At 38.0% G+C, this 22,393-nt stretch overlaps 5 protein-coding genes across 7 annotated transcripts; 2 read left to right on the top strand and 3 right to left on the bottom strand.

The window, feature by feature from the left end:
* Positions 1 to 946: 946 nt before the first annotated feature.
* On the top strand, positions 947 to 3,333 carry LOC141587906 (putative pectinesterase/pectinesterase inhibitor 51). The gene is made up of 2 exons (XM_074409370.1): positions 947 to 1,727; positions 2,645 to 3,333. Exons 1-2 carry the CDS (start codon positions 947 to 949, stop codon positions 3,331 to 3,333), a joined length of 1,470 nt encoding a protein of 489 aa, XP_074265471.1.
* Positions 3,334 to 4,825: 1,492 nt separating this feature from the next.
* Positions 4,826 to 8,544, top strand: LOC141586572 (uncharacterized). Its single transcript, XM_074407860.1, has 6 exons — positions 4,826 to 5,245; positions 6,455 to 6,589; positions 6,692 to 6,776; positions 7,043 to 7,137; positions 7,610 to 7,777; positions 7,882 to 8,544. The coding sequence occupies exons 1-6, from the start codon at positions 4,930 to 4,932 to the stop codon at positions 8,040 to 8,042; spliced, it is 960 nt and encodes a 319-aa protein (XP_074263961.1). The 5' UTR covers positions 4,826 to 4,929; the 3' UTR covers positions 8,043 to 8,544.
* On the bottom strand, positions 8,116 to 10,330 carry LOC141586571 (GDSL esterase/lipase At1g20120-like). Its single transcript, XM_074407859.1, has 5 exons — positions 10,006 to 10,330; positions 9,658 to 9,788; positions 9,299 to 9,532; positions 8,955 to 9,210; positions 8,116 to 8,810 (listed from the first exon to the last, which is right to left on the bottom strand). Exons 1-5 carry the CDS (start codon positions 10,289 to 10,291, stop codon positions 8,626 to 8,628), a joined length of 1,092 nt encoding a protein of 363 aa, XP_074263960.1. The 5' UTR covers positions 10,292 to 10,330; the 3' UTR covers positions 8,116 to 8,625.
* A 698-nt stretch (positions 10,331 to 11,028) lies between these two features.
* On the bottom strand, positions 11,029 to 17,061 carry LOC141586569 (uncharacterized). Of its 2 annotated transcripts, XM_074407856.1 has the most exons (3): positions 17,032 to 17,061; positions 16,839 to 16,904; positions 11,029 to 13,081 (listed from the first exon to the last, which is right to left on the bottom strand). In XM_074407856.1, exon 3 carries the CDS (start codon positions 13,077 to 13,079, stop codon positions 11,166 to 11,168), a length of 1,914 nt encoding a protein of 637 aa, XP_074263957.1. In that variant the 5' UTR covers positions 13,080 to 13,081; positions 16,839 to 16,904; positions 17,032 to 17,061; the 3' UTR covers positions 11,029 to 11,165. The 2 variants fall into 2 exon arrangements, with proteins under 2 accessions (XP_074263957.1, XP_074263956.1); XM_074407855.1 differs by lacking the exons at positions 16,839 to 16,904; positions 17,032 to 17,061 and adding an exon at positions 13,756 to 13,989.
* LOC141586570 (uncharacterized) lies at positions 16,906 to 20,556 on the bottom strand. Of its 2 annotated transcripts, none has more exons than XM_074407858.1 (3): positions 20,220 to 20,556; positions 18,030 to 18,473; positions 16,906 to 17,754 (listed from the first exon to the last, which is right to left on the bottom strand). In XM_074407858.1, the coding sequence occupies exons 1-3, from the start codon at positions 20,319 to 20,321 to the stop codon at positions 17,089 to 17,091; spliced, it is 1,212 nt and encodes a 403-aa protein (XP_074263959.1). In that variant the 5' UTR covers positions 20,322 to 20,556; the 3' UTR covers positions 16,906 to 17,088. The 2 variants fall into 2 exon arrangements, with proteins under 2 accessions (XP_074263959.1, XP_074263958.1); XM_074407857.1 differs by having other exon boundaries at positions 18,030 to 18,497; positions 20,220 to 20,555.
* Positions 20,557 to 22,393: the final 1,837 nt, after the last annotated feature.

Below are 22,393 nucleotides of genomic sequence, written 5' to 3'. Positions count from 1 at the left end.
CTTATGAGATCCCAACGGGTCTTTTTAAAGAAGCCAAATAGCTCCCGGAGCCCAAATCGCCTAACTGCCACTGGAGCGCAAAAACAGATGTAAGCTTGTCGTGAGGATCAATTAGCTTGACCTGCAGAGTACCAAACCATCGTTAAGCAAACGTACTCACCAAACCCAAAACATGTCAACTTTCAAAATTTTCGCTCCCAAAATCTTTTCACCGATAATTCAACAAAGCCAAATTACGCCTAAAACACAACTAACGCTTTAACATATCCTAAATCATAACTCTAGCCTGTTTTCATTATACTGCCGAGATGAGACATGAATTTGCATCCAAACAATCATTAATAGAAGTAAATGATTTTCCCAAATTAGTAAAAAATACACTTGAGCATATGATTTTTGACATTTAAAGAAACATATAGCATATCAAAAACAGATTTGGCATAATCATATGGAGTTCGGATTATCTGTCCCATATTTATGTCTCCGTGTCTCATCTTATGTCTCATTAATTCTCTATTTGACACATAAGCATTAACCATTAAAAATAATTGTGTAAATACGATAAGACGATTATGTGTCATATGATAAAAATATTGGAACACAAGATCAACAGGACACGAAAATGGGACAGATGATCCATATTCAATTTAATGATCCACCCTCGAAATCAATTCAATTTATTTCCTAATTAGATCACTTAAATAACTACAAATTTGGCACAAACATTTTCAATTTCAATCTTCAATTCCCTTGTGCTCCCCCCCTTGCCATGGAAACCTCATTGCTCCTTTGTACCTTACTACTCTTCTTTTCCGTCTCATCCTCGTCCTCGTCCCGCCTCCCCGATTTATCATCAAAGGCAGTATCGGTCGAGATCATCTCTAAAACCGACTACCTAATCCAGCAGGCATGTAAGGCTGGGAGATACCAGGAAGCCTGCCAGTCCATGGTTTCGGCCACAGGTACCATTAAAGACGAATCAAATGTAACAGACGTGATCAATGCCGCTTTCACTGCCATGACGAAGACCATGAAGACGGGACTTGAGAAACTCACACATATTCCCGACTTTCAAAACAACACCGCGAGGACTGAAACAGTAACACTGTGTAAGGACTATATTTCCATGGCCACGAACCGGTCCATATTAATGAACAAACCTATATCCAAAGGAGCGTGGCGAGATGCACGCGCGCGTGCATCCTCAATACTTTCCAATGAGTATGACTGCGCGTCGAAGCTCACGCGCGTCAATGATGAGAACTCCACCGAGGTGCAATCCACGTTGGCCTTCTTTTATACCACTCTCATTCCGTCCACCAGCAACGTTATGGGCCTGTTATGGGCCCGGGACACATACGGGACTGATCCCATGATGTGGGAAGAGGCCAAAACCGAACGCAACCAAAAGTGGGACCCCCTTGTGAAGCCGTTACATCTCCAACCTCTGTTCGACTTTGCAGACCATACACCAGACGTAACAGTGTGTAAGGAAGCTGGGACAGCTTGTTTTACGAGCGTGCAGGAAGCCGTGAATGTCGCGTTGTCGAATTTAAAGAAGGAAAATCGGTTTGTTATCAGAATTAAGGAAGGAGTGTATGAAGAGACTGTGAGAGTTCCGTTCGATAAGACCAATTTGATGTTGATAGGGGATGGTATTGGTAAAACTATTATTACCAACGCCGTTAATTTTCCGGGATCTACCGTCTATGAGTCCGCTACTTTTTGTAAGTCCAATTCCAATTCTAATTCCGATTTCAATTTCAATTTCAGTTTTATTGAACTATAGTGTTGATTAAAGTTATCATTCAATCTAACATTTCATGTAAGACGGTTTTATAATTGCGAAAGTGGTAATTAAACACCTTAACTTTGTTCAATTGTGAAATTAAACCCTATAAGTTTCATTTGGAGCAATCAAGCCCTTAAGTTTCACCAAAAGTGAAATTCAATCCCATTTTTTAAATTTTCACAAGAAATTTAATTAAAAATATTTTAAATTAGTATTAAACAATTTATTAAATACTTGAAATAACTAATTGTAACTTTACAAATTTCTACATAATTTATTAATCATTAAAGAATCCTTTTGCATATAACAAAAACTTCGGAGAGATGGTCTGTCTCTCATGAGACCTACTGCATACATATATATTTAGTAAATTATTTATAATTTATAATTTATATAAATTGTCTATATACTATAAAATTTTAAAAAAATTACAATAAAAGTTCTAAAATTATAAAAAAAAATTATAATTGTATTAAAAGTGATTTGAATATAAGAATTTGATGAAAATGGAGTTGAATTTCACTTTTACTGATTGTTCCAAATAAAACATATGCGGTCTAATTTCATAATAGAACAAAATTAAGGGGTTTAATTATCACTTACGCACCAAAGTTGGCTGGTGTGAGTGGTAAGGGCTCTCATCTCTTAAACAAGTGGTCAGGGGTTCGATTCCTACTCTTGCGAATGAAAAAGCCAAACTTGGGAGGGGTCAACCCATTAAATTGCCTTCGACTCGAAGGAGATTTGCACCGCTTCGGTGGGGATACTCTCCGGTCAACACCAAAAAAAAAAAAAAAATTATCACTTACGCGGTTTCCTAATATTATTAGACGGTTTTTCATTGTGGTGCAGCTGTTCTCGGGGATGGATTCTTTGCAACGAACATAACATTCCAAAACACAGCAGGGACGGCTGAAGAACTTCAATCAGTGGCCTTCCATTCAAGCAGTGAATTCTCCTACATTGAAAATTGCGAGTTCTTAGGTTATCACGGCACGCTCTATGTTCACTCAAGTCGTCAATTGTACAAATCATGTCGTATTGAAGGGAACGTGGATTTCATCTTCGGAAATGGTGCAGCCATCTTCCAGGACTGCACCATCTTAGTCCGTCCTCGCATACTTAACCCAGAGACGGAAGAGACCAATGTCATCGCTGCTCATGGTAGAAACGACCCGGCCCAAACTACAGGGTTCGTGTTTTTAGGTTGCGTAATCAGTGGCACCAATGACTACTTGAAGTTGTACAATGCTAACCCGAACTTGCATACCAATTACTTAGGAAGGCCGTCGGAGATTTATTCTAGGACTCTTTACATTAACTGTACTATGGAAGTGATAATAAAACCGGATGGGTGGGCTCCAAAAGACGGAGATTTCGGACTGATGACTCTTTACTATGGGGAGTTCGGCAATTCGGGTCCCGGTGCTGATACATCTAAGAGGGTTAAATGGAGTAGCCAGATTCCTGAAGAACATCTCTCTGTTTATTCAGTTGAAAACTTTTTACAAGGTAATGACTGGATTCTTACGGATTACTGAGTTCAGGGGCATAAGATGATGTTGTTGAATACCGTACTTGTTCAATTACTCTGTATTTGCATTGACAAGCATCAAAAATACTAGATTTTTTTTTTCTTTTTGAGATGTTCATTGATGAAAGGATGTCTTGTTGAGTCATTATTAGATGAATAGAGTGGTCTAAATTAGACCCGGCAAACAGGTCAATCAGGTCGGGTACTGGGTTGGATCAATTCAGATTCGGGTTGTTCTGGTTTGCAAAATTTCGGAATTGGGGTTCGGGTCATTTTTGGTGGGTTGTTTTCGCGTTATATGGGATAAGGGTCAGTTTGGTTGCGATAATAAACATTCAGGTGGGATTGAATAGAGTTGGGTTTCGATGTCAATTTGCGTCTTCAATTTGGGTGCAGGTAGAGTTATTCGGGTCTGGTTATTTGGGCCGTTTCGGTTTTGTCAGGTTTATTCTCACCAAAGAGCATATCAATAAGTGAAATAGTCACAAATGAGAAATTATTTACAGATTTGTTGTTTCTAGTTATTTTTTAGCGGATTATCTTACACTTGTAGTCGGATATTAGGGGTGATAATGAAACGAGACAGCTCTCGAGCTTGGGTAGGTCAAAGCTCGACTCGAGCTCGTGCTAAACTCGATAACTGACGAGTCAAGCTGAATTAATGGTGGCTCGGCTCAAAAAGCTCGCGAGCGGCTCAAGCTTGTGTGATAAAATAACATCTTGCTTTTATTTTATATATATAAAAACAAGATTTATTATGATATTATTTCTTTGTATAACTCTATCAAATGGTTTCTTTGATTTGCCAATATTTTTATACATGACTATTGAATCCTATTATTAAAAATATCTGAAGAAAACTCTATAATTTAACAAAATTATATATACGCTCGAGTTGAACTCGAGATCCCGCTCATCGGCTCATGTCGTTATCACCCCTATATATATACTCGCATACCATCCCCAAGAGTCTAGAGGTGGCAATCAGGTAGATTGAGTCAGATTTGGTTTGGTCGGTCAAGTTTTAGCTTGAGATCGGGCCTGGTCGAGTTCAGGTCGTTATCAAATCGGGTCATTCAGACAGATTTTATCGGGTCGAGTCAGGTATTGGTCGGGTCATGTCATTATCTGGTTCGTTATTGGGTCGGGTAATTATCAAGTCATGTCATTCTAATGATTTATCGGGTTATTACCAGGTTCATTATTGGATTGACTGACTTATATTTTTTTTAGTCAATGTCAGGTTATCTTTCGGAGCGAGTAATCTTTCGGGTCAGTTTCATATTATCTTTTTTATCGAATCAGACCGAGTTAAAACAAGGAGTCGGGTCAAGTTCAATTTTAGGCCGCCTTAATTGGCTTAACTCAAAGTTCGGTCTACAATAATAATGTTTCTATATTTAAAATAAAATATTATAAGACCGTCCCATACAAAATGATCGGTAGTCTAAATTTTTCTTGTACTTAATGACGTGCACGATTTAGGACCCGTTCTCTACTCCTCTAGAAACCCCATTCCCAAACCTCAATCAATTTCTAAAACCCTTCCCACTTTTCCCAAATTCACATCTACATACACTGATACACAATAACAATCGCAAAAATGCAAAGAGCAATCACCCTCGCCGCGCTCCGCCGTGCCGCGACGGCGGCAACGGTGTCGCAGCCGCAAGCGCAGTATTCCCTCCGCCAATCAGCTCCGCTCTCGTCGTCAGCGCATCGTCAATGGCCTCTCGCCTCGGCTCCATCAGCTAATTCTCTTGGATTTGGAGCCAAGACAACTATGTTTTTCTCCGTCGCTGCCGCTGCCGCTACGACACTTAGTCAAGAAGCTGTTGCTAAAGAACAACACTTTCATAAGTTTAATGATGTTGTTCTTTATCAGTATGAAGCTTGCCCTTTTTGTAATAAGGTTAAAGGTATTGTTTTTCTTTTCATTTTTATGTTAATTGAATTATTGTTATTCCCTCCGCCCAATCATTTGTTTACATTTGATTAAAATATGGCGTGCAATTAATATAAAAAGTAATTAATTGACTGTGGTACTTCCTTTGTCCCAATCATCTATTTAGCTTTGATTAAAATACCCTTACAATTAATATATTTTAAAAGGTAAATAAATGAATTTTACGGAAAGAGAGTATCTCTTCGTCCCAATCAGTTGTTTACGTTTGATTGAAACATGGTTGCCTATACGCTTCGGTATGAATAGGTAATATGCCTACACAGCGATAATATATGGAACTTGTAGTCTTGTACATTGCTTTATGGACATATGGTAATATGGATTTGAAATAGGTAAGAATCCGTTTGCAGTTCGCTGAGATTGGAGGGTATCAGGTAACCATGTTTTGAAATAAAACAACGCGTTTGGCAAGCATGGTTGATGATACAGAGTTTCGAGTGTGAAAATGACACCAAAAGGTGATTCTCAGCCTTATTTTGAGTGTTTTGAGTTTGTCCGTCTCGAGGGGAATTGGGGATTGAGAGTTTGCTTTGTGAAAAACCTGGGATCGAGAGACTTAGTAGTTTACAGTTGATTAAATGGGCATCCTGTCACTAGTAGAAATCGTCAGATAATGATTTCATCAACTATGAGGCTCTTAGATATATACAAATCTCAGTAACCATTTGGTGTATTGTATACTTTAAATGTTGCGGTTTCCTCCTTTTGTCGATAAGTCTAGCGTTTGGAAAATGCGTGCTTCTCTACCCACCCTTTGTGTTTAAGTAGAGTAGTGAGTCTTATATGAGAGACCAACCAACTCAATTCCTTGTGTGTTCCTCAATTAATTATGGTGTTAATGGATTGGTCTTACATTTGTGATTGTCTCACAGAGTATAAGTTTTTGCATCCATAGCTAGTATATAACTTCATATGTGGTTATTGGGATTGTTTGGCCTAGGAAAAAAGGATGTTAAAACTTAAGATGATTGTTATCTGCGTATCAAGATTTATTTTTCCACATCTTTTTTGAAGTTAGATTGTTTGAATTGTGCTGCTATATGCCTATGTGGTGTGGATTGAAGTTTGTCGGCCTTGTGTGCTATGGTTTCTGTAATTTGAAAGTCTAGAAAGTCTGTACCCTGTTTGTCTCTCCCTCCCTCATTGTTGCTCCTTGTGCCAGCATTTCTGGATTACTATAAGATACCGTACAAAGTTGTGGAAGTCCATCCTTTCAGTAAGAAGGAGATCAAGTGGTCTGAATACAAGAAGGTGCCTATACTGACTGTTGAGGGCGAAACGCTTGTAAATTCATCAGGTTTTTTATTCTTATATCCCACACCCACTTTCTGTAAAGTATCTCATTATCTCATTAACTAATCCAAGCATTTATATTTGAATATTGTTTATGTGGTTGCAGATATCATCACTTCATTGTTTAAAAAAATGAATTCTGAGAAATCTTCTGGTGCTGTAAGATCTTCTGAAGAAGAGCAATGGCTGGGGTAATCTCTATTTCTTCTATACTTCCATTTATTTATCTGTTGTGACTAGAATGGTCGCATGCTATTCAGTTGAAAAAACTTTGTGCTACTTATCTGTGCTCGATCTGCTAATCAATAGTCAGTTCATTGCATTTTATGGATGATGTATGTCGATTCATTGGCAATGCTTCATAAAATCTTCGCTCCATAACTTAACTATCACGAACACTTCATTCTTTGCTTTCTGCACCACACATTAACTGAATATTTATGCCAACTGGCTGTAGGTGGGTGGATGATCATCTGGTGCATGTCTTGTCACCAAACATTTACCGTACAACGAGTGAAGCCCTTGAGTCTTTTGACTATATCACAACCCATGGTAAGTCCTTTGTTGTTCTGTTTAAATTTAAACTGTAGTTAACATTTGTCATCTATCATTGAGAATTTGAGATAGAGTCAATGTTTCCTTCCGTTTTCACTTTACAAGCGTGTGCAACACTTTGTCCTTCCATAACTTTGTTACTTCCACAGTTATACCCCAAAAAAATCTCATTATAAACTTTTCATATTTGCTGTCATTAGAACGATAACTATGTCCGACAATAATTTCAAACAAATCTGACGCTCATTTGCAGCTTGGTGATCACCATATCCACCAATGCTTTGATATTTTGCAAAATTCTCTTTTCCATAAAAAGGGATACGAATGTCACGTTATTATGCACAAATGGTTGATTGGTTGTTACTAGATGAGTACAAGGATGAACTAAGTTTCTCACTTGGTGAATATTTATTAGCAGCTACAACATGTCTTTTTGGGGCCATAGTTTAATTGCATACAAAATGTGCAGGAAATTTTGGGTATATGGACAGGCTAGTGGCAAAGTATGCTGGTGCGACTGCCATGTACTTTGTGTCCAAAAAACTGAAGAAGAAGTATAACATAACTGATGAACGTGGTGCATTGTATCAAGCTGCAGAAACATGGGTAGATGCTCTGAAGGACAGACCTTTCCTCGGTAAATACTCTACTATAATTATTTGTCCAAATGGAAGAGAGAGTGATATATAAGCATCGATAGTATTATTGTTGATGATTCCAATTCCCTTTTTAAACTGACAGGAGGCTCAGAACCTAATCTTGCTGATTTGGCTGTATTTGGCGTCCTGAGACCAATCCGATACCTACGATCAGGGAAAGATATGATAGAGAATACACGAATTGGTGATTGGTACTCTCGAATGGAGAAAATGGTGGGAGAGTCCTCCAGAATAACTGCGTAGATTTACTCAACTAAGGTGGAAGATTTCTTTCCTGACCTTTTGTTTTTGTCCTCCTCTTGCCAAAAGTCGGAAATTAATTCAAATTATTTAGTAATTAATAATAGGCACTATTTTGCCTTATATACTCAAATGAACATGTTTAGACGACAACATTCGTTTTACTTCCTTGGCATTTAAGGGGAGATGGAAGTACCCGGAATGGAATGCTAGAACTCAGTGAAGAGTCCTATTAGACGGACTAAATTCACTTTCATAGGATTACATGTTATGTTCTCTGCAGAATTTTTAAGCATTGTCTCTACTTTGTTTGCATCCAATTTCCGTATGTGTGAATGTTCAAGGCTGTTTGATCTCTTGCTGTTTTGTTACGGTTACTCAACACTGTTATAGACCCTTGATGTTTCCTCATTTTCCGCCCTTAATATATCTGTAAACTAGGAAAAAAAAATCATACAATTTGTGGCAGTGCCAACATGTTGGGTTATATTTAAGAACTATATTTGAAAATTTGTGGCTTGCTTTCGAGAGAACGTAAGATGATTGATATTGAAAGTGGTTGAAGCGAAGTTGATGCCTGATGTGGTCATGAGAAATGAGGGAAGTATGTCTCTATTGTCCGGCTAGCAATGAGCTCATATGCCGCTTCAGAAGGGTGGAAGCTATCCCAAAACAAATATTTTCTTTTACATGTTAAAGTAAACACATTACATAGCGGCCCTGCCTCTACTAGTCCAGATCCGCAGCATCCTCTATCCACAACCTCGAATCCTGATCAAACATGTCGCAAACAATAGAGAAACATTACAAAAAAAAAAAAAAAAAAAAAAAAAAACTTGAGAATAAAGTTGAAATTTGCTTCCGGTGACTGTTGGTGTTGAACAATATATAAAGAAAAAGCGGGAGAAAACGTACCATACTTTGTACTATTGACCACGAGATCAAGAAAAAAATTGTATGTATCGAGGTAGAGTAGAGAAGAGTCGTGGAGTTGGGCGCTGAGGTTCCGAAGACTAGACTCCAGCTTATTGTTGAATAACTGTACTGCTTCATTGGAGTACCGGGGACATTGTCGGGTTAGACCGCCTCTTAGTGTCCTTTGTATTGGCAGATATCCCAATGGTGGCACATTGCTAACAGCAATCTTCCGTGCCCCCATCTCGTATAAGAGCTGATAAATTCAGAGATTTATTAGAGGAACCAATTAAGGCAAGATTAGGAAGTCGAGTGAGGAGTGACCGCTTAAGGCGTGGTAATACCTTTACAAAGGTATTAGCTCCATGGAGCATGGTATCTGTATAAGAATCAGCATCTTGAAACATTCTCCTAAACGGAAAGGTGAAGTAAGTGTTTGCTAAATCACAGCTTCCTGTTACGATGAAATAGACGCTATTGCTAATAATAAAGTCTGTTCTTTCAACTCCGACTATTTTGTTCATCTTCCCGCGGTACTCCTTGAACCATTCTAGCTGATGTTCTAACGACCTCGTCAGCTGAAAACAAGCAACAACATTCGCACTTAGTTCACTGATCTAACGCAGTGTTCTTAGGAGTGAAAAGTCGAAGTAACATACTTTAAGGGTGAAAGAAGCGTAAAAGGAAGAGAGATGAAACTCACAACAAGAGAAGCGGTCATATTATCGTACCCAGAACCTGCTGAAGCAAAGCTGACGCCAGTGACGAGATCTTCTTCTTCTATACTGTTGTCAAGATATGCTGGCAAATACTTCTTAACACCTAGCTTCTCAGCTGCAAATTGGGAAATATTTGATCTGTAATTACGGAATGCAGCTCAAAAATTACGCCTTTTGCAATTAAATTTGTGTAGCGCTAACTTATAAGTGCATTTGACCAAATGAGTCAAATATCATCTGTATAAGAACTTTTTTTACGGCTGCCAAAAAAAAAAAGAGAATAGGTAAGAGTTACATTTTGGCCAACGCGCGTTTTGAAGAGGATGACAAACCTAGGAAATCAGTAGGAAGACGGCCATTGCAGAATCGACCAGTAGCCTTTCGACCTTCAAAGTCCTTGCCATTAGGAGGGAAGTTGGCTTTGATGAATGTTAACGGAAGGTGATTATTGTTACCAGAATCGACAATCGAGTCTCCGAATGCAAACACAGCAGGTACACTGCTCATTTTTGCCCTAGCAATAGTATAACATGACACAAGTATGCACAGTTGGAACCCCATGGCTAATATACCATTTGAATGACGCTGTCTTCGCCATGTACAACTAACAGACGACATGGTTATGGCGTCTTTGTATTTAACTTAAATTCTTGCACCATGCAAATGGACTGTATTTATTGTTTGCAAACCTAACCTTGCGTTATGGAATTTCTTTGATATATCATATCTTCTGCACTTTTTAGATTTCTATTACGGCAAGTTATTCATTTGCTCACAATTAAGCATTAGTATGGCGGAGTCCATCAAAACTCCGCAGTTAAGCATGTTTGACGAAAAAACTACTAGGATGAGTGATAATTGATGACTAACCTCCTAGGAACGCCTCGTGGTACATTTTACGCCTCTTAAAATAAGTACCCGAAATGTTCGAATATTGTTATGGGGTATGAATAGGACTAAATAAATTCATTCGAGACGACTGTATAGATTTTACATAAAGAATAACATTTAGTTCTGGCAAGCAATGTTACATCCAAAAGGCAAGATTACGAGTAGCATGAAAAAAAAAAAAAAATCGTAACTTCAGTTTGCGGATTTACGCCTTTATTTTCGTACTTTGATAATGATTTGCGTAGATAGAATTGGCTACCTCAAAGTTTCAAGGAATATAGTTTTTTGATGCTGCACCAAATGACTTATTTACATCTTTTACAGTATTATTTTAACGGTTTTCCACTTGAACACATAACCTAGCATTGAAATAACAGAGGCAAAATTTCACTTATGTATTGCACTGAAACACTTAAGTTTGCATTATAACCTGAATTGAGAACGAACGAACGTACAAACAAAAGCAGTACTGAAGGATGAAATAACTTGTCTATAACAACCCGAAATAAAAAGAACGAGGAAGACAAATTAAAGTAAAGGATTATTATTCGCTAAAAACAAATAAAAAAAAAACACAAGAAAATCATAGAAAGAGGTGATACTAATCCAGGACAACAAGTTTCTGGTACTCTTTGCCCGAAATGGCAGCTTCCATGGTCTTCACGGGGTTTAGACACCCGTCTTCTTGAATAAACACCTTTATTAAGTTCTTGGAAAACCCACTGACCATGGCTACCCCTGGCTGATGGCTCGGAACAGGGGTAGCACTTGAGTTCCTGAGGTTCCAGAACACGATCTCAGGGACCCTCGTAAAACCTTTCTCATTGAACTTCCTCACAATTGCCTGGTAGTCCGTCTCCCAATTATTAGCCGATGCCTGATCAAACTCCATGTCACTGAACACAAAAAGCCGCTTAATCATCTCGTCTTCAGTGAGTTTCCCTTCAATTGCAACTTCAAGGATTCTATCAAACACCCTTTGGAAATTCGTGTTCATATCCCAATTCATTTCTTCAATGCAGTTTATCTTAGAACGAAGTGTTTCACCCATGATGACTTGAAACTGCGGTGACTCGCTAAATGTGATTAGTTTCCCCTTCCATGGCTCCTCACTCAGTTCAGAAATTAACAATCCAAGAGCAACGCTCACGTCCAAGGGCTCTCCGAACATGCTCCCTGATACATCGCATATAGCCAGGCAGTTTTTGAGCTTTCCCAATGCAGAAAGGTCCTCCACAATTGTCTTCCATTGGAGCTCAGCAACTTCGTTTTTTTCGTGCCTGACCTTGTTGACTATTTGGTGAGGGAGTAACGCTCCAGCTGCTATCTTTGCCTCCCCTTTCTTGACTTTCTTGAGGAACAATTGGAACCGTTCCTCATCGTGTTTATGAAATAGGTCAGTGTAGTTGCTCATGGCAATGGATGCGACCCGTGAGTAGTCGATGGAGCTCCAATCGTGGGCACTGATGTATACCTCAGGGAGCTTTAGTGCTCTACGCAAAGGGACAAGAACCTCTTTCCTTAGCCGATCTCTAATTCGATATGCGTAATGAGACTCTTCAATTCCTTGGTATTCGGGGTATTTTTCACGGGGAAATAGCTTTCTCGCTATGCTCTCGCACATCAAAGTGGCCTTGTCGAAAGATGAGTCCAACGAAGGGCACCATTTCGCTGCCAGGCTTAACTTGTTGCACTTCCCGGATCTAAGTTGCTCCATGTCGGCTTTCAGATAATAGGCAAAGAGTTGAGATACCTGATCATGCAAGAAACGATAGTTAGGATCGTCGTTGTACTTACTCATCCCCTTTCGGCCTGCCTCAAGTCTGTTTTCTTCTCGGGAGTTGGATTTCAAAGTTGTGGGGTCAGCACCGTGGGGTAGTCGCTTTATCCGACGTCTATGACCTTCAGGGCCCATGACTAGCTGATACAGGATTTCTAGAAGGTCCTTGAAATATCCGAACTCAGCAATGGGTTCAACATTGCCAGCCAGGGTTTTGGGATGGTGCTGGTGAATCCACAGAGCAGAAGCATAGAAGCCTTTGCGGTCAGATTTACCGGTCCCTCTAACGCCCCTCAGGTTGCACACAAGCTTGAGTGCAGTTGATGCGTCCTGGTCCCATGCAGATTCCAACCGCTTGGTGACTTGATCAGCTGGTGTACTCGGGACCACATGGAAGAAATAATCGAGACAGGGATTCCCAGAGGTCAGGTAAGTTGGGGAGCGGTTTTCTGTATATCCCATTCCTAGAGGTACTTGATTGTAGGCGTTGTACTTGTTCATCATTGCATCCATGAATGGGTTACCTGTACTGGATTTGGATTTTGGTGTCGCCTCCTCCTTAACATCATTTATATCATTATTGTTAGACGGCTGGGTGCGGTACAACTCAGGAGGTCCAAGTATACGGAACTGGCCATCGTAGGCTGATCTCATACCACAAGCTAATGTGCAGTAAGTACGGAAGATCTTCGAACAGTTGGGCAAGCCTCCAAACAACCTTTGAATCATCGTCATGCCTACACAAGCAAAAAGGGGACTCAAATCTACAACCTATTTAACTCCGTCTTAATCACTAGGTTAGTATACACCTGTAGCTCATCCTCGATGGCAGCAAAACAAGAGCGACCAGCAAAAAAGGTACGGAATTACTCTCTCACATACGGGTTTTACTCCTAAACTCTTATTTCTCCATTCCCTTAATATCAATCAAACTGCTCTAGTTATTAAAATTATTAATTTCAGGTTAATTAAATTTATGAAATTAGTGTTTGTGGAATTAAGCTTGTTAATTAAATTATGTAATTAGGGTTTATGGGTGTAAATGGTGGTGGCTGGAGGTAGTGGTCACCATCAAATTGCTTAAGATTCGACTGAAGTCAACGTATTAATTGCAGTACAATTGGTCAAAATGTGCAATACTACAATTCAATTTCATCTAGAAAAGAACAAAATTTGTAAATCAAAAGCAGCAAAACAAAATTGATTGATTTCTTCGTAAAAGAATTATTAGCCAAGTACCATGTTGCGTGACCGTATTAATCAATTTTTTTTATAGGTTATACAAATAATACAATTACTCGTAGAAAAGAACGTGATTAAAACATGTAAAACGTGTGAATAATTAAATCGTCTCAACCAAACACATAACCAAACGCATAGACAAAACGATGAAGAAAGTGGGATTTTTTACCTTATTGATTGTTACGAAGTAGTCCGAATTTTGGCAAGGTAAATTACACTAGTGAAGCAGTGAAATGGCTGTGGAAATAGAGGAGGGTTTCACAATTAACACGCAGGTAGGATTTGGTGTAAAAGTTGGAATTTAATTAAGTTACTATATAATAGGATAGCACAGAATTTGTGCACAACACAACTTAGTCCTTCCTAGGGTTTTAAGGTTGACACAGAAGGGATTTTGTTGGAATTTAATTTGACAAAGATATGGAAAATAGAATATCGAAAAGATCATTCCCAAAATAAATAACAATAATTTACTTGCTGCCCAAGAAACCGCCTAAATTTTAATAAATTTATCCAATTCAATTAAAAAATATTCTTTTTGGTTCGTTTTTTTCCTTTTTGGTGGGTATTTAATAGGGATAAACAAATACTCCATGACAAAATCTCAAGTTATAACTTGATATATGTAGTGAATATATAGTGTTGATAAAATCTAAACATATGCAAAAATTTGTCTAATTGCTACACAAGAACGTAGCATAGTACGGAATATTAACTAGTGCTAAAGATAAGTTTTTGAATACGTTTCACACTTAAGACGGTTTTAAGCGAGACGTACAAATTAATTGATCATATCATACTTACAAATCTACAAAGTAATTTCTCTAATTCATGAGAAACTAACTCTGAGTTTTATTGTCAAACTAATAATAGCAAAACTAGTCTAAATCCCTCGTAATAAAGCGCGGTATATATAGAAGTTTTAATTTTTGATTTATTACTTTAAAAACTTAAATTAACACATTAATTTTCATATTTCACCTTAATGTATTTTAATAAAAATAATTTTTATACATCAAAGTCAATGATTTCATTTTATCGATTTTATCAAATTATTATAATGAATTCCTTTTTTGTCGTGAAGTTAGTAATAATCGTTTATAGTTTAGTTTTATAAAGTATGCGCAAAGCCGCAAATCATGCTTTGTTGATAAAAAAAATGAAAGATTTAGCCATTTGTAGTTTATAATTTGATACCTATTTATTTTAATTTAATTAAAGGAGTATAATTTAGAGTTTATAGAAACTATTATAGTTTGATAAAAAAGACTATTATTTTAAGGAAATGATTATTTGTTTGATGAAAGAAACATTTATTTGCATATTTGTGTAGGTGCACTTTGGCGCGGAAATTTTTCAAAATACTTATTCTTTTAGTAAATAGGGGATTACGCCTTTAATCCAAAATTAAGTACAAAACAAGCTAAATTAAACAAAAATACAGCAAACCCATAAATAAACAATTGGTCTCAAAATGGGTTAGTGGAGAAAGGGGACCACATGAATAGTGTTGCAGAGAGAGAAAAAGTGGGTACTTTGTGAGTTAAAATGGTATCCGTCACTCAAAAGTGACGGATATGTGCCGTCACAAACAAGAATTTGTGATAAATAATAAGTAATCAAATCACATAAAGTACCAAGACGTAAGTCTTTCATCTAGGGTTTGATGAACCAAACAGTAATCAAATCAACAAGCTAAATTACGCCTAGCTCGGAAAGTCTTCTCTAATTCGGATCAAACGATAGGAACTCAGACCTGAAAGACCTGGGCATAAACAAAATTGTACATACCCGTATCTGTCGATATTGTAATTTACAGAAATCCCGTCAGCCATCCGATGACGATAGGACACATGTATTCTCAAATGACTTGCTCGTGATATGGATATGTCATATGGATGTCAAGCAAGGTACGTCGATGGTTTTAGTTAATTTAAATAGTTATTTAAATTGACATTTTGAACTGTTTTGAAATAAATAGCTATTTGTTTCTTTACATTTTGGTTTTGAAAATTTATGAAAAAAAGTTTTTATTTCATTTATTTATGTTTTAATGATTTTTGAAATAAATGGAATTTATTTCATTCGATTTGAATTTAATTTAAATTTCGAGCTTTTATTTACAATTTATCATTATAATTGTTTTAAAAGTTTTAATTTGATTTTTAATTCAAAGTTTGTTTATTTTGATTTGGAAAATCAAAAACTGTGTTTTTGTGATGGTTTTATTTCTCGTTTTATTTAACTCGAAGTTTCGAGTTTTTAAAGCGGTTTTTTGTGGGTGTGGGAATTCGTATCCACTGGAGTTTTGAAAAAGGAGTCGCCAACAAGTTTTAAGGAAAACTCAGAAATCGTGTGTGAATGCCAGGACCGGCCCAGAGGGTGTTCAACCCGTGCAGCGGAACAAGCCCCCAGTTTTGAGGGGCCCCAACATTGACGGGGTTACTGTTCATTAACGATATATAGCATTTAACGTACATATGAATCATCGGAGCTATTGTAGCGCAACTGGTAAGGTAGCGTCCCATTATCTTGCCACATCCCATGATCGACTCTCACTAGGAGAGTATTTGAACTTTAGTTTGCTTTTGAAAATGAAATAAAATAAGCCTAAACCAAGGCTCGAACCTGCGTCGATTAGAGCCAGTGAAACATTACCAACAACTTGATGTTATTATAAGATCCAAAAGTTTATTTATACCATATAAAGGTGTCTTATTTTCACCCAATTAGAATAAAATGCTTGTATTTTTGTAAGAAAAATTCAAAAGCTTATTTAAAAATTATTCTCTTTATAAAATATAAATTATCACTAGTAAATAAGGGGCCTCTCGTATAAATTTCGCATGGGGCCCCCAAAATGTCAGGGACGGCACTGGTGAATGCTATTAGTGCATAATTTTGGCTTAAATAGAGACACATACGAGAATATGAATGCTATTAGTGCGCAACCCACCATCATACTGCCGTCCCTACCCAAGAAAAATGGGGAAAGAGCCGAAAGAAAAAGGTCTTGACCTAGTCTTTGTCTTTGTTTAACATTTTTAGTGTCGGATTCGAACACTGTATTCAACTGGTGTTTAAAATGACTCTGTCCCTGATAAGCTAAGGAGAGTTGGGTGGGAGGGTTTTCGGATTGACCCATTATGAGTTTTAAGTGATTCATTTTCAAACATTTCTAAACAGAGACAACAAGAATACAAGATGATACATCCTCAATGCACGGATCAGAAAGAAAATGTACATACGTACCATATAGCAGCTTTCAGTGCATGTCGTAGAGCTGTAGAAGCTGTCCCGACACATACGTACCATGTGCTTGAGCAAAACCAACACATTCCATCAGTAAAGAATCGTTTTTCACAGTAACAATGACAATAAGTGACTAACTCTAAAGGAAAATAACAATAATATGAACTACGTAATTTTTTGAGAGAGTTATAACCTCAACTAAGTGAGAGAGCTGGTGAGAAACTAAAGCGAAGATGTACCAAGGAAGTGATCAAATAGACCACGTTGAACGAACTGTAAGAACTGGCATTTGATTGTTACCATCCATAAGATAAATAAAACCTGGCTGTACGGATAGTCTCTTGCCTAGATTGAACTTGAGAAATGCCTCAATCTGAAAATGATCCCAACTTTTCGGACCTAGGATTGATCCGCCCAAATTCAATCCCCACCCGATTTCTTCTTCTGGAAAATCAGACATACCGACTGACCACTGAAGATATGATGGATTACCATTTCTCTTTTGCACCCAGCCTCTCACTCTTGTGCTCTCATCAATCTCTGATTCAAGCATAACAGCAACCGAGTCACCTAGCATAATTTCCAAGGGCCGAGAAGACGTTTCTGACGAAGTTTCAGGATATTGATGGCGTCGCCAAATGCTTGAAGGAATAGTTAAGGATCCAGGGATGACCGGTAGTCCTAGTTTAGGCACCTGGTGGAGTCCAAACAGAGAGAGCTTTGATGCTCGAGGAAGTTGATAAACAATCTGTCCAAAGGTACTGAAGCATTGCCCAACTGACCCAGGCAAATCAACAACAAACTGAGCTAAAGAACCGACAATGTTTGAACTCTTTACTGTTAGACCAATTGCGCTTCCATGGTTTTGATGCAAAAGTGGCGGTCCAAAAGAAGAATAATCGGTTAAGCCTTTTTCCTGACAAATGGAAAACCCTGTCAGTCAACCTAAAAGCACAATCTACACATATAAACTCACATCTACTCCCTCCTTCATTTGAATTCACCTATATCTTCCTTTTTGGATCATTCCAAAAATTCAATCCATTTTCACTTGGAATGAACTCTGGCTGTGATAGACAAAATAACTTTCCACTTGCCCATTCCTTAAAACACGATCCATTTGAAATTTTGTGAATGAAAATGAATGGAGGGAGTACATCGGAATTCAAATAGTTGGAGGTATAGCTATACCGTTAATAAAGAACCTGTTGAAGTTGTCAAGTCTTTACATCGAGCCCCCATTGGAATTGCAATTACTGATAGCCAGTCTGTCATGTTTGCCGCATAACTTACTCTTGCAAGAGAAAGTGCGCCCTCTAGTACGTCACCTGAATCTACTTGGTTCCGCTGACCACAAATGAACTCTGCCTCAAGAACATCTGTCTGACGGACTTTGGTTTCAAAAGTGATTCTCGCGTCATATCCAGTTCTTAAGCCTGCTCTTTTAATTGTATCCACCTTTTCTTGATCAAAATTATCCACTAATAGCATATTTCCGGCCACACCAATCTCTGCCCTCACAACTGTACCGTTTTCTTCAAATGGACTCCCTTTTGCTGTTTTGTAGAAAGTTAGGATTTTTTCGACTTTGTCCTGTCTGTCTCTTAGCTTCATTAAGTCTGAAAATGCTTCTCTCTGCAATCGCTTCAAAATTTCAATCTGAAAAATCATGTCATGGGACAAGTCGCAAAGCTCGATCAAATGTATTTTCAAACTATTATTCCAAACATTACATACATCATGAACAAACATTGGTCAAAGTTCACATTATGTAGAGGCAAATGGGCACAATAATAATGGGACGGAACGAGTAATTAAATATGTCATAGCCATCTAGTTGTCCATAGTCACACAAGAGTCTAGAAAGAACAGATCACCAATGTATGGTAGTCGATAAATCAATACTCAATTGCTTTATGATAGCAAAGAGTTTAGCCGAGAAAAGCCAGGGTACTCTCTCTATCAGACTATAGTCTTCTTACTTTCTAAAATTTCACTCATACTCCCCTACTTCTTACAGTACATGTAGAATTAAATCAACGGCCAAATACACCCCATCTAATCTAGTGGTGCTTGATCATTTCGTCACTACATAGTTAAACTAACTGAAACTTAAATATGTGCCCGAAAATCAATAAATCTTTCCGCTTCATAGTGTAGCATGATTAGCATCTGATCGAGGTCTTTGGACTGCCAGCCTTCCGTATTCTTGCACCATACCCATGGGCCATAATATCTCAAAACCCTATAACAATCCTCCTGAGAAAGCTAAACCCGGTAGGCATACTAGAATAAAACTTCAAGGACTTCATCTCAATAGAGAACTAACATCATCTCTGATGATGCGCCCTCAGTCAGAAAAAATTTAAGTCTACTCATCATCTACATTTTGGAAATTCCTTGAACAATTGGTGCATAGAAACCTTTCCCAACATTTGCACAAATGTTGGCTAGCAGCCGTAACGCCTACAGGTGTATGCACATCAGCCCATCACTCGAGGTTGACAGGATTAGAACCTATGGTGTTTCTCTTCAAACCCCCAATCCACTCTCACTCTTAAATAAATGGTTCTAGTTTATGCTCTTATAGCACAAAAAGAATTTATTGGGAGGGCCATAAGAAATCTACTTTGTACTTTCACATGTCTACCATTTCAACAGCAAGGCATCTTGAAAGTGCAATTCAAACAACAGTAGCATTACCTCCAGCAAATTACGGGGTAAAGGGGGTCTGATGTACGCACATTACCCTTATCGGCCTTATGTTAGCAAAACAAAGAGACTGTTTTGAATGACCCAAGGTGAAATTTGCAGTTCTAGGACTGATACTTCACAATAATAGAAAGAAACGCAACCACTTTGGCATATAAAGGAGTCATGGGCACCTATGTTACTCCGACTCTTCTAATTTCCTCGAGTACCCATGTCCGACACTCGACACTCGGACATGGGTATGACACTGGGACACCTCATTTTAGACCAAAAATGCATACTTAACAAAAAAAATAGCCGAGTCCGGCACTTGGACACACTTGTGTCGGATACTTCTAAACGAGTCTGAGTAACATAGGTCATGGCACATTCCTAATTTTCGCAATTTTCCCACACATTACACAATATCCGTTTAGACTCGCCTTCAGAAATGCATCAAATTATCTTGCTTCAAAGCCAAAAACTTTATGCAACAATTAAAATACTCTATGTAACAACATTGCGAAGTGTAATTACGCATTACCAATGTAACAGAAATCAAAAACAATGAAAATAATTAAAACATGCTTATTCACTTTAATTAAACACTCTAAATAATAAATACATACAAAACAAATCAAAAGCAATGAAAATTAAAAAGTTGAACAATTACTAGAAAAAAAAACATACGGGATTACGGGACGACTTGTTATGTCGATTGCCAGTAAAAAAATCTTGACCGGATTTCAGGATTGTGTTAAATTGATCGGAAATTGAGGCGAATTGTTCCATACTCCGAAATATATAAAATTCAATTTGTAAACAATGAATAAAAGAATAAGAGTAACTACCAATACATGAAAAAAATTAGGATAAATTAGGGTTTAAATGGTATGTTATGTATGAGAATTGGGGGTTTGGGAAGCTCGAAAGGCGAGGGTAGAGAGGAATGGCTATGGAAGTGGAAAGAGAGTGGGGAAGATGAACTGTGAATTGAGATTGTGTCAATTATGAGGCCCATTTTAGTCATCTCTGTTTGGCCCATTTTTGTAGTCTTCATTTACACCTGGTAAACGGGACAATCGATTCGGGTTGGGTTAATTTTTGGTTTGCAAAAGGTGGAATTAGGTCGAGTTATTTTTGGGTCAACAATTATTAAATTATCAGCAACTTTTCTATAGGACCGTCCTATAGTATATGACTGGCTCAAAAGGAGAAAAGTCCAAAGTTAACCTATAATTACATTTATATTTCAGTTTTATTTTGATTGCCCAATATCTTATAATGAATACCGACATATTTAAATATGCAGGTTATCAAGATAAAGTATTATGTTATCAAAATAAATAATTTTTTTACACATTTATTAACTTACTTAGTTGGGCTTTGTGCCATTAGTCTAGTCTTTTTCTAAAAATGGTCCTATAGAACAATTTGTGTTAAATTATTTATGGATATAACTAGTATGCAACAAGCCAACAATAAATATTCAGGTCGGGTCTTAGTTGCGTTGTTGTGTCTTGATCGAGTTAGTATGTTTGTTTTGAGTATGGGTTGAACTTCGGGGACGAAGTTCTTTTTAAGGAGGGAAGACTGTAATATTACGGTTTTCTGTGTCTTTAGGTACTCTATCGAGTGGGACTTACTCTGTCGAGTAAGTATGTTTTTACGCAAAACAGTAGCTGACCTGATGGGTACTCGATCGAGTACGTGTGGCACTCGATCGAGTAAGTGAGTATTTATGGGTTGTTTGTCGGGTTTGATATATAGCAACGCGAGAAGGTTATAAAAATATATTTCGGCATTTCTTTTCACTCTTACTTCATTATAAGTTTCACAAAAGAGAAAACAAGGTTACGTAGTTCTCCTCTCTCACATTGCTATCAAATCCTAAGGGCTGGAGTCGTCGGATCGTTGAGTTCTTTACGCCGTTGAGACCGTCGCATTGTGGGTAAGATCCTAGTATAGTTTTTATATCGTTTCATTGATTTTAGTTGAAACCATAATTGGGTAATTTGGGGGTTTTGGGGAGTATTGTTGATGTTAGATTATGATTGTATGATTGTATGTTTGATAGGAAGTAATTTCATTGAAGGACGATGTTGATTAGCTGATTGTGACGATCTTGATGATTGCTGTTCAGGTAGGGTTTCCCTACTCGGTATTAATTACATAATGTGTGGTGATTGTTGATTGATTCAGACGGTTGTGATTTCGTATTGTTGATTGATTCAGACGGTTGTGATTATTGTTAAAGTATACTGTTGGTGTTTGTGACGGTTGTTGATTAATATCGTTGATTGTTGTTGTGTATCTGTCTGTGATCTTCGGGGCGCGTCCCTGGCTGAGTGGAGTCACTTGCGGGAGTGGCTTTACGCCCTTGACTCGCCTTCTGTGGAACCCGCCACAGAAAAGGGATGTGCACATTAATGAACTCGGGTTTATCGCTCAATGGAGATGAGCGGGGATTTGGTGGGTACGGCTGCGGTCCCCCACTGGCGGCGTGGAGTACTTGTTGCGATGGGTACTCTGGCAGGGCTACACACTTTAGTGTGTAGTCAGTTGTGTGGAGATTGGAGATGGAGACTGAGGATTGTTTGAGCTGTTTGACTGTTTTTGTGTTTACTTTCATTGTGGCTATTGTTTTGTGTAATCGCGATCACCCGTTTAAATGTTTTAAAAACTGTGGTGATCCATTCGGGGTGGTGAGCAGTTATTGAGCGAGTTGGGTTGATGCGCATGGAATAGCCGGGTTTGAGTCATCACGAAATGTTTTAGAAGTCTTCCGCTGTGTCGAACGTTGTTCTTTAGCTAGTTGGTTTAACATTTGAGAACAGTTGTATTTTCTTTTAACAGTTTTGGAG

Source organism: Silene latifolia, chromosome 6 (assembly GCF_048544455.1).
Source record: "Silene latifolia isolate original U9 population chromosome 6, ASM4854445v1, whole genome shotgun sequence".
NCBI lineage: Eukaryota > Viridiplantae > Streptophyta > Magnoliopsida > Caryophyllales > Caryophyllaceae > Silene > Silene latifolia.
The sequence above is the reverse complement of the archived record's forward strand: the minus strand, read 5'-3'. Positions and strand labels throughout refer to the sequence as shown.

Excerpts from the sequence above, each read along its gene's own strand:
- LOC141586569 (XM_074407856.1), bottom strand. The coding sequence starts at position 13,079 with ATGACGATGATTCAAAGGTTGTTTGGAGGCTTGCCCAACTGTTCGAAG.
- LOC141586571 (XM_074407859.1), bottom strand. The coding sequence starts at position 10,291 with ATGTCGTCTGTTAGTTGTACATGGCGAAGACAGCGTCATTCAAATGGT. Across the intron at positions 9,789-10,005 it reads TCTTCCTACTGATTTCCTAG|CTGAGAAGCTAGGTGTTAAG; the intron begins GTTTGTCATCCT and ends CCCAATTTGCAG. Across the intron at positions 8,811-8,954 it reads GGTCAATAGTACAAAGTATG|GATTCGAGGTTGTGGATAGA; the intron begins GTACGTTTTCTC and ends ATGTTTGATCAG.
- LOC141586572 (XM_074407860.1), top strand. The coding sequence starts at position 4,930 with ATGCAAAGAGCAATCACCCTCGCCGCGCTCCGCCGTGCCGCGACGGCG. Across the intron at positions 6,590-6,691 it reads AACGCTTGTAAATTCATCAG|ATATCATCACTTCATTGTTT; the intron begins GTTTTTTATTCT and ends ATGTGGTTGCAG. Across the intron at positions 7,778-7,881 it reads GAAGGACAGACCTTTCCTCG|GAGGCTCAGAACCTAATCTT; the intron begins GTAAATACTCTA and ends TTAAACTGACAG.
- LOC141586570 (XM_074407857.1), bottom strand. The coding sequence starts at position 20,321 with ATGGAACAATTCGCCTCAATTTCCGATCAATTTAACACAATCCTGAAA. Across the intron at positions 18,498-20,219 it reads ACAAGTCGTCCCGTAATCCC|ATTGAAATTTTGAAGCGATT; the intron begins GTATGTTTTTTT and ends ATGATTTTTCAG. Across the intron at positions 17,755-18,029 it reads CAACAGGTTCTTTATTAACG|GAAAAAGGCTTAACCGATTA; the intron begins GTATAGCTATAC and ends TCCATTTGTCAG.
- LOC141587906 (XM_074409370.1), top strand. The coding sequence starts at position 947 with ATGGTTTCGGCCACAGGTACCATTAAAGACGAATCAAATGTAACAGAC. Across the intron at positions 1,728-2,644 it reads CTATGAGTCCGCTACTTTTT|CTGTTCTCGGGGATGGATTC; the intron begins GTAAGTCCAATT and ends ATTGTGGTGCAG.